The sequence below is a fragment of the Penaeus chinensis genome, unplaced genomic scaffold, assembly GCF_019202785.1.
Source record: "Penaeus chinensis breed Huanghai No. 1 unplaced genomic scaffold, ASM1920278v2 CTG_4674, whole genome shotgun sequence".
Lineage (NCBI taxonomy): Eukaryota > Metazoa > Arthropoda > Malacostraca > Decapoda > Penaeidae > Penaeus > Penaeus chinensis.
The window spans coordinates 5,001-15,456 of record NW_025918262.1 but is presented as its reverse complement, the minus strand read 5'-3'; the positions used below and the strand labels follow the sequence as shown (position 1 = coordinate 15,456).

General features: G+C 40.2%; 1 protein-coding gene across 16 annotated transcripts in view; it reads left to right on the top strand.

The window, feature by feature from the left end:
• Positions 1-962: 962 nt before the first annotated feature.
• The window catches only part of LOC125024773 (GA-binding protein subunit beta-2-like), a gene marked incomplete at its 5' end in the record, with an annotated part of 10,445 nt that continues 951 nt past the window's right edge, over positions 963-10,456 (top strand). The window contains 10 exon segments of one of the 16 annotated variants that reach the window (XM_047612526.1): positions 963-1,041; positions 7,631-7,695; positions 7,798-7,917; positions 8,164-8,172; positions 8,447-8,572; positions 8,702-8,755; positions 8,845-8,982; positions 9,431-9,556; positions 10,021-10,149; positions 10,254-10,334. In XM_047612526.1, the coding sequence (XP_047468482.1) occupies positions 963-1,041; positions 7,631-7,695; positions 7,798-7,917; positions 8,164-8,172; positions 8,447-8,572; positions 8,702-8,755; positions 8,845-8,982; positions 9,431-9,556; positions 10,021-10,149; positions 10,254-10,334 (927 nt within the window). 16 annotated transcript variants of the gene reach the window in all.

Here is a 10,456-nt window from a genome sequence, read left to right as displayed (position 1 = left end):
CAAACATACACTGACAATGAAACAAACAAACAAACAAACATAAACACCCACATACACACATAAACACAAACACATACTCAAACACACAAACACAAACACACACAAACACACACACAAACATACAAACACACACATAAAAAAACACAAACACAGACACACATATACACACAAGCACAAACACAAAGACAAAAGCACACACTCACACACACAAACACAAACACACACAAATACAAATAGAAACACACACACAAACACAAACACACTCACAAACACACTCACAAACACACACAAACACCCTCACAAACACAAATATACACAGTCACGCACAAACACAAACTTACAAACACAGACACACACACAAATCCTTTGGCAATTTTGTCCGAAATATCTTGGAAATTGACTAATTGGCGACTCCCGACAAAAACCCGGGTTCTGAGTGACAGAAAAATGACGTTCATAAGCACGGAATACAGAAGCTCAGACCACCAATTAGCATAAACACCACCCGGCGTGAAGAGAACAGTCAACAGGTGCCATCTGTATGCAAAATAATGGCATGCGAACTATGTTTTTTGTTGTTTCTAACAATAAGCGCGGGAGTTCGGTGGAAGGTGCCAATTAGTCAATTTTTCAGAGACAATATTTCTCGCCAAAGGAAATGGAGATTAAGAAATGTTTTTTTTTTTTTTTTTTTTTTTTTTTTTTTTTTTTTTTGCATTTTCATATCTCTACCCCCCCCCCCCTTCTTTCTTTCTCCCTCTCTACCCCCCCTTTCCTTCTATCCCCCTTTCTCTCTCGCTCTCTTTACCTTCTATTTTCCCATTATTTCCTCTTCCTTTCACCCCCATCACCCTAATTCCCATCCTCACCATGACCTGCAATTCCACCCTCCCTCCCATCACCCATGAACGACGACTTAATACAAGCCTCTTCCTCCCTCAGGAAGGAGCCCCCTTCATAATGCTGCGTTGAATGGTCATAATTCCGTAGTGGACGTCCTCCTGGCGGGGGGCGCCGACGTCAATGCCAGAGACTGCTGGGGTAAGGCGACGGGATCGACGTTTCTTTTCTTACTGTTATTATTATCTATATTGTTATTATCTTTTAATCATTATTAGTTTGGACATTATCACTGAAAGTAATGATAATAATAGTAATGATAAGAAAATTGTAATATCAATGAGATTAATATTGTTATTATTATTAATATTGTTATTATTATTAATATTGGTATTACTGTCATTTATATTGTATTTCCATTATTGCTATTATTATTATTAATATTATTATTGTTGTTATTATTATTATTATTATTATTAATATTATTATTGTTGTTGTTATTATTGTTGCTGTTGATATTTTTTATTATCCTAGTCTTATAATCATCATCCCTTAAGATGCAAAACCAATAACAAAAAAATGAAAAAAATGTGGTGTGAAGAAATAGTGTGTGGGGAAAATTGACTAATTGGCACCTTCCGTTTAAATCCCGTGCTTTTCGTGGGAAAAGTAATTATTGTTTGCATGCCATTATTTTCTATAAAGATTGCGCCTTGTGACTATTCTCTTCACAGCCGGTGGTGTTTATGTTAATTGGTGGTCAAGACTTTTGTATTCCGTGCCTATGAACGCCATTTTTCTGTCCCTCAGAGCGCGGGATTTTGTTGGGAGTTGCCAATTAGTCAATTTGCTAGAGCCGATATTTCTTCCCGAGATATTTAGTACACAATTGACAAAGGATTTCTGTGTTCATTTGTGTGTGTGTGTTTGTATTTGTGTTTGTGTGTGTGTGTATGTGTTAGTGTGTGTGCCTATGTTTGTGTTTGTTTGTGTTTGTGTGTGTGTGTGCGTTTTTTGTGTTCGTGTGTTTGTGTTTGTGTGTGTGTTTGTGATTGTGAGTATGCTTGTGTGTTTCTGTGTATGTGTGTTTGTGAGTATGTTTGTGTGTGTGTCTTCCTCAGTGTGTTTGTGTATGTATATGTGTGTTTCTGTTTGTGTGTATGTGTTTTTGTGTACGTGTGTTTTTGTGTGAGTGTTTGTGTGTGTGTGTTTTTGTGTGTGTGTGTGTTTGTGTGTATGTATTTGTGTGTGTATGTATATCTGTGTTTATGTTTGTGTATTTGTATTTGTTTGTGCGTTTGTGTGTGTGTGTGTTTATGTGTTTGTGTGTGTTCATGTGTGTCTGTGTGCGTGTGTTTGTGTGTTTATATGTGTGTGTGTGTTTGTTAGGTCTGTGTGCTTGTGTGTGTTTGCGTTTGTGTGTGTGTGTGTGATTGTGCTTGCATGTGTTTTTGTTTGTTAGTATGTGTTTTTGTGTGTGTGTCTGTGTTTTTGTGTGTGTTCATATGCTTGTGTGTGTGTCTATGTTTGTGTGTGTATTTGTGTTTCTATGTGTGAATATGTGTGTTTGTGTGTGTGTGCGTGTTTCTTTTGCAAGTTTGTGTTTGTGTCTGTGTATTTGTGTTTGTGTGTGTGTGTGGAGAGGGTATCTCTAGACCAGGTAGATATATATATATATATATATATATATATATATATATATATATACACACACACACAAACAAACACACATTAATATCTACAAATTTTATATATGTACATATATATATACATATTTATATTCATATATACATGTATACATTCATATATGTGTATATATGTATGTTTGATATATGTATAGATACATACAATATGAGATGGTGGGAGAGAGTGACACATACACACACGCACACATTCACACACACGCACACGCTCACATTCACACTTACACACACATACGCTCACATACACACACACTCATATTCACACACACATGCAAAAACAAACACACACACTTACATTCACACACACACACATTCACATTCTTTCCCTCACACATACACGTACAAACCCACACACATGTACAAACACACAAGCGCGAACGCGCATATGTACAGACACCCACACACACGCTCACATTTACACACACTCTCACATTTACACACACACACACACACACACACACACACACGTGCTCACATTCTCACACACATTCACACTCTCTCCCTCACAAACACACGCTGACATTCACATTCTTTCCCTCATACATACACGCACAAACAAACTCACACAAACAAACAAACGCTTGCTCACATTCACACACACACATGCTCACATTCACACACACACACACAAACACACAAACGGTCACATTCACACACACACGCACACACATACATGATCACACTCACACACATACACACACACACACACACACTCAAATGCTCACATTCAAACACACACACACACGCTCACATTCACACATACACACACACACACACACACACACTCAAATTCACTCACACACACAGGCTCACATTCACACACACACACACGCGCGTATTCACATTCACACATACACAAACATACACGCACACGTCCACATTCACACACACACACACACATGCTCACTTTTACATACACATATACAAACACACACACACAAACACAGACATGCTCACACTCACACACACGTACACATGTTTACATTCACATACACTAATACACGTTCATATTCACACACACACACACGCTCACAAACACGCTCACATTCACACACATACACATGTTCACATTCACACACACATACACGCTCAAATTCACACACACACAAACACACACACAAACACACATACGCTCAGATTCACATTCTCTATCCCACACACACGAACACACATAAACACATGGGGGGGGGGGGGGGAGCCGATGACAGCGGCATTATTTTTATCATTATTGTCGTATTTATTATTATTTATATTGTTATTGATATTATTGTTGTATTTGTTGTTATTATAATTATCATTATTGTTATTATTTACTTTATTCTTATTACAATTACATCAATACTTCTGTTAGAATTATTAGCATTATTGTTGTTAGCTTTATTTTTTCAATTTCTTTCATTTGTAGTATGTTATTATTATTATTTTGTTATTATAATTGATATTGCTGTTGTTATTTTTATAATTGTATTAAATAGCCATTTTTTAAGATCCTTTTATCACTCTCATTAACGCTGTCATATATCTGAAGCCGATATTGGTATTCATAATTTCATATCTGATATTAAACATTTTCATATATTTTCCTACAAAATATCAGTTGATTTATATTCAAATGAATTATGATAGTTATCATAATCATTGTTATTCTCTTTCATTAGTATCACTATGTTTGTCATTGTTATTATTAGTAGCATCAATGCTATTATTATGATTATTATTATTTTCAATATTATTATTGCTGTCAGTATATTCATTATTATGATGAGCATTTATAATTACTTTTTTTTTATCTTCATTTCCTTTGGTGATTTGTGGAACGAGAAGAAATAATGTCTGTGGAAAAAGGACTAATTGGCACTCTCGTCATACTGCAGCTCTATAAGTGAGGAAAATAAGTGGTTTTAATGCCATCATTTTGCATATTGAGGGCACCTTGTGACTGTTTCCTTCACACCCGATGGTGTTTATGCGAAGAGGTGGCCTGAGCTTCTGTATTCTGTGCTCATGAATGTCATTTTTCTGTCACTGAGAGCCCGGGTTTTGGGCGGGAGTTGCCAATTAGTCAATTTCCCAGAACCGAATGATTTGTGTGTGTGTGTGTACGTGTGTATGTGTACGGGTGTGTGTGTGTGGAGAAAGGGAAACTCTAGGTCAGTTTTTCTACTTCTTGCCAAAGTTCCATCTAAAAAGGTAGTCATTTCAAAGGTAAGAAATGGACATCGGCAATTATTATGCGCCACACTTGGAGGGGCCCTTCCTGTCCCTGCGTCTGATTTCATCTTAGTCCCTTTGTCTCTCTCCTCCTCCTCCCTCCCTCTCTGTTACTATTCTCTCTCTCCTCCTCCTCCCTCCCTCTCTGTTACTAATCTCTCTCTCCTCCTCCTCCCTCCCTCTCTGTTACTATTCTCTCTCTCCTCCTCCTCCCTCCCTCTCGCTCACTATTCTCTCTCGCTTCCTTCTCCCTCCCTTTCTGTTACTATTCTCTCTCTCCTCCTCCTCCCTCCCTCTTGGTTACTATTCTCTCTCCTCCTCCTCCCTCCCTCTCTGTTACTATTCTCTCTCTCCTCCTCCCTCCCTCTCTGTTACTATTCTCTCTCTCCTCCTTCTCCCTCCCTCTCGGTTACTATTCTCTCTCTCCTCCTTCTCCTCCCTCTCTGTTACTATTCTCTCTCTCCTTCCTCCTCCCTCCCTTCTCGTTCACTATTCTCTCTCCTCCTCCTCCTCCCTCCCTCTCGATTACTATTATCTCTCTCCTCACCTCCCTCCCTCTCTGTTACTATTCTCTCTCTCCTCCTCCTCCCTCCCTCTCTTTTACTATTCTCTCTCTCCTCCTCCCTCCCTCTCAGTTACTATTCTCTCTCCTCCTCCTCCCTCCCTCTCTGTTACTATTCTCTCTTTCTCCTCCTCCCTCCCACTTGGTTACTATTCTCTCTCTCCTCCACCTCCCTCCCTCTCTGTTACTATTCTCTCTCTCCTTCACCTCCCTCCCTCTCTGTTACTATTCTCTCTCTCCTCCTCCTTCCTCCTTCTCTGTTACTATTCTCTCTCGCCTCCTTCTCCCTCCCTCTCTGTTACTATTCTTTCTCTCCTCCTCCTCCCTCCCTTTCTGTTACTATTTTCTCTCTCTTCCTCCTCCCTCCCTTTCTGTTACTATTCTCTGTCGCCTCCTTCTCCCTCCCTCTCGGTTACTATTATCTCTCTCCTCCTTCCTTCCTCTCTGTTAATATTCTCTCTCTCCTCCTCCCTCCTTCTCTGTTACTATTCTCTCTCTCCTCCTCTTTCCTCCCTCTCTTTTACTATTTTCTCTCTCCTCCTCCCTCCCTCTCTGTTACTATTCTCTCTCTCCTCCTCCTCCCTCCCTTTCTGTTACCATTCTTTCTCTCCTCCTCCTCCTTTCCTCTTTCTTCACCTTGTCGTGCATGTGCTGTGCATTCCTCCGAAAGATAAACTCTTATTCTTATTCTCATTATTTCTTTTTGTTGAATTACTGAATTACATTATTTAATATCAAATGAGATTATTAGATTATTACATGAGATTATGAAGTTATTAAATGATATTATGAAGTCTATTTATATATTAAACCGAATGCTAATGATTAAATTCTTCGCATTCTTTCATATTTTTTCTTTTCATTTCGCCCAATATTCTTTTTCTTTCTTTTTTTCTTTTTTTTCTTTTGTCATCCAATCTATCTAAAATTGCCGTTGTCCTCCGCTTCTGTTTAGACGGTTTGGTCCTGATAGGTATGGTTTCTTAAGCAGATTCTCTGATCTTTTCACTCACTCAGATCTCCCGTTTCTTGCAAACAGTCCAGTTCTTTTTGACTTTCTTGTTCTTTAATTTATTTTTGTTTTCACTTTATTCTTACTATTATTCATGTTTGCTTTTATTATCATGTGATTATCCTCATGTTAGGGTATTAACGTCATTATTATAATATTTTTTTTTATTATTGATATTAGTTGAGTAATTGTTCCAGTTCTCATATATTTTAATCTTTATTTTATTATTAATGGTGTAGTTTATTCATGCTCATTGCACTTAATTTCGTTTTACTAAATTTTCCTAATTCATTCGTATGCATTTCTATTGCTATTATCATTATCATCAAATTTTCTCATGATATTAATGTCAGTTGAGTAATTATTACAGCCATCATATATTTCCATGATTATATTGTTTTAATTACTACTGCATTTTATGCTACTTTATATATTTTCGTGTTATTTCCTCTTCGCTTTATATTCGTATGTATTGTTATTACTGTTACAATAATTTTCATTTTCATTATATCTTGTTATCATGATTTTTATTTTCTCCGTTCTCTTTCTCCTTCCCTTCTCTCTACGCTTGCTTCCTGTATGCACTTCTTCCTCTCTCTCCCTTTTCTCTTCTGTCTCTCTTCATCTTTTTCTCCTCTTCCTTCTCTCCCCTCCCTTTCTCTCTCCTTTATCTCTTCATCGCTTCCTCACTCTATTCTTCATCTTCCTCTTCCTTGTATCTCGCTTTTTTCCTTCTACTCTCGGTCTTTTTGCTTTCTTCTTTCTAACCCTCCCTTTCTCTCTTCCTTCTCCTCTTTCCCAACTCCCCTTCTTCTATTCTACTCTCGTTTTCTTTCTCCATATCTCTTCCTCCTTTTTTTTCGTTTTCCTCTTCATTTCTTCCTCTTTCTCCTCCCTTCTGGCTTCTTTCTCCTCTCTTTTCTCTACCTCCATTCTCTCTTTCCCCTTCCTCCCTTCTGTCTTTCTTTCTCCTGTTTTCTCCCATCTATCTTTTCTCTCCTCTCTGCACTTCTTTGATTCAGTTTTCCTCCCTCTTCCTTGTTCTCCGTTTCTCTGCTCATTTTTCCTTTTCTCTGCCTTTATTCTACCTATTTTCCTTCCTTCGCTCTTTCCTCGCTCCCTCTCATTGCTATTCTCTTTATCCCTTCTTTTCTTTTCTCCTTCTTCCTTCTTCCCTCCTCGTTCTCTCTTCTCCTCTGCTTCATTACCTTAATTCCCATCCCCATTTCCATCCTCACATTTCCACCCTCCTTCCCATCACCCACGAACACGACGCTTAATACGAGCTTCTTCCTCCCTCAGGCCTAACTCCCATAGACTGTGCGCATTATCATCAGGCTGTGAAGGAAGTCCTGCTGGCGTATAGGGTAAGGCCATGCTTTGTGCCCCAGTTGCTGTCATCAGGTTCCGCTTTGGCTGCGGCGCCAAAGCGGTTTCCTCGACGCATTCCTGAGACTTTTCTCTTACAGGACAATCCCGAGAAGCAGAAGAAGGAGATGAGGAAGCTGTACGACTCGAAGGTGGCGGAGGCAGCCACCCTGCAGAAGGAAAACGAAAAGTTGAAGAAGGACCTTCAGGAAAAGGAAAAGGTAACTCAGGTGCATGTTAGAGACACAGAGAGGGAGGGAAAAGAATGAAGAACGGAGAGGAGAGAAGAAAAGTGGGGAGCTAAGTAGAATAATATGAGAAGACACTTTCCTGAGACTTTTCTCTTGCAGGAAAAAATCGACGAGCAGAAGGAGATGAGCAAGAGGTACGACTTGAAGGTGGCGGAGGCAGCCACCCTGCAGAAGGAAATCGAAAAGTTGAAGAAGGACCTTCAGGAAAAGGAAGAGGAAAGCAAGGTAACTCATGTATGAGACACAGGTGCATGTTAGAGACACAGAGAGGGAGAGAAAAGAATGAAGAACGGAGAGGAGAGAAGAAAAGTGGGGAGCTAAGTAGAATGATATGAGAAGACACTTTCCTGAGACTTTTCTCTTGCAGGAAAAACTCGACGAGCAGGTTAGAGACACAGAGAGGGAGAGAAAAGAATGAAGAACAGAGAATAGAGAAGAAAAGTGGGGAGCTAAGTAGAATGATATGAGAAGACACTTTCCTGAGACTTTTCTCTTGCAGGAAAAAATCGACGAGCAGAAGGAGATGAGCAAGAGGTACGACTTGAAGGTGGCGGAGGCAGCCACCCTGCAGAAGGAAATCGAAAAGTTGAAGGAGGACCTTCAGGAAAAGGAACAGGATAACAAGGTAACTCAGGTGCATGTTAGAGACACAGAGAGGGAGAGAAAAGAATGAAGAACGGAGAGGAGAGAAGAAAAGTGGGGAGCTAAGTAGAATGATATGAGAAGACACTTTCTTGAGACTTTTCTCTTGCAGGAAAAACTCGACGAGCAGGAGAAGAAGATGAAGACAGAAATCAAAAAGGTAGAGGTACGTACACAGAGAGAGGGTTGTTGCTCTTGGGTATCTGATTCCCCTGGCTAGGAAGGCATTCCTGACGCGCGTCGTCTCCTCCGCAGACTGAGTACGAGGCCAAACTGCGGGACTCGAACATGGCCCTCAACATCAAAGACGACGAGGCAGCCGACCTGAAGAGGGAGAACAGAGAACTGATGCAAGAGATTGGAAGAAAGGAAGAAGAGATCACATCTCAAAAGGTATGGAAGGGAGATGAAGAGAGGAAAGAGAAGAGTGAGAAAGAGAAAGAGAAGTAGGAGAGAGAGAGACAGAAAGAGAAAGAATGGAGATAGAGAAAGGGAGGGAAGGAGGGAGGGTAACAGCTTGCACAGAAGTTAGGTGGAAAGAGAGGAGACCGGCAGGCAATCCTATCTTAAGACAGTGTGGAAGAATTTATCCATATTTCTAGCCGTGTCTTTATTGTCATTTAGGAATACATGCATTTCTTCATGCGTGTGCATGTCTGTGTCAACAAGGTAGATAATCGGGCGAAAATAGAGAGCAATCGACCGACTGTAGGAACATGATACTTCTCTTTCTCTTTTTCTCTCTTTCCTGGAAGTTTAAGGAAACAACAAGACACAAGCCAAATTCAAATTAAGTGCTCAATTTGGTTCGCAACATTCTAACCAAAGTTGACCGCTTCAGGAGCAGGTGAAGCAAGCACAATTGCATCAGCGAAGGTGTGAGAGTGATGCGAGAGAGCATGAAGCCGAGAAGGAAGGTCTCAACGAGCAAATCGCAGATCTTCAGGAATACATTGCAACTTTACAGTTGTCGCCTGTGTGATCAAATACAGACTCGCAGTTATACTTCATTACATGCAGAGATACAGAGAGGTGATAGAAAGAGACAGAGGCAGGGAAGGAGAGAGAGCGGGATATAGAGAACGTGTTCATTTAGAGATGAAATGAGAGAGACAGTGCTAGACAGATAGACAGAAAAAATGAGGTAGGGGAATAAAACCTGAGGGTTTTAAAAGACACTCAGAGACGGATGAATAGATAGATGAACAGATAGATAGAGAGAGAATCTCGTCTAGAAGAAAAATGGGGCAAGGATCGAGCGCTGACGATGAAGACGAGAGAGGAGAGTGAGCTCACACGAGCCGAGGTAAGTTCTCCCTTTGGAAACCAAGGAACCGCTGATGTGGGCGCACGCTGATAGGAAGAGATAATGCATATCGTCAACAAATACATGTCTTGTGATGCAGTACTCATAAAGTCGTTCGTTTCCAGGCAGAGCACAATGAAAGGATGAAAAGTCTCAAAAGCCGGGAGAAGAGGAAGGAGAAAGAGGCAGCCAAAGCGAGAGGCGAGCTTGAGAAGAAGCTCAGTAGACGAGACAAGACGATCGAGGCCCTCAAGGTAGGCTGGTCCTTCGTACACACGCGTTGATAGCAACAAAATAGAGACTAATGTCTGATAATGCCAAACATGGAAAATAACCTAAGGAGTAATGTTGTTTCCAGAAAAAGCTCAGTGATCAAGCAGAGGAAAGAGAAACGGACTCGCAACTCGAAGAGGAGGACAGCGTGTTAAAGCGAATGATTGTAAGTGTGTCACGCATCCAGACACATCCCTCTGAGAGGGAAATATGGGAGTAGAAAATGTGACATAATGTGAAAAAGAAAACACCTACAAATGAAACTAAATCGTAACATTTCGAACTCGT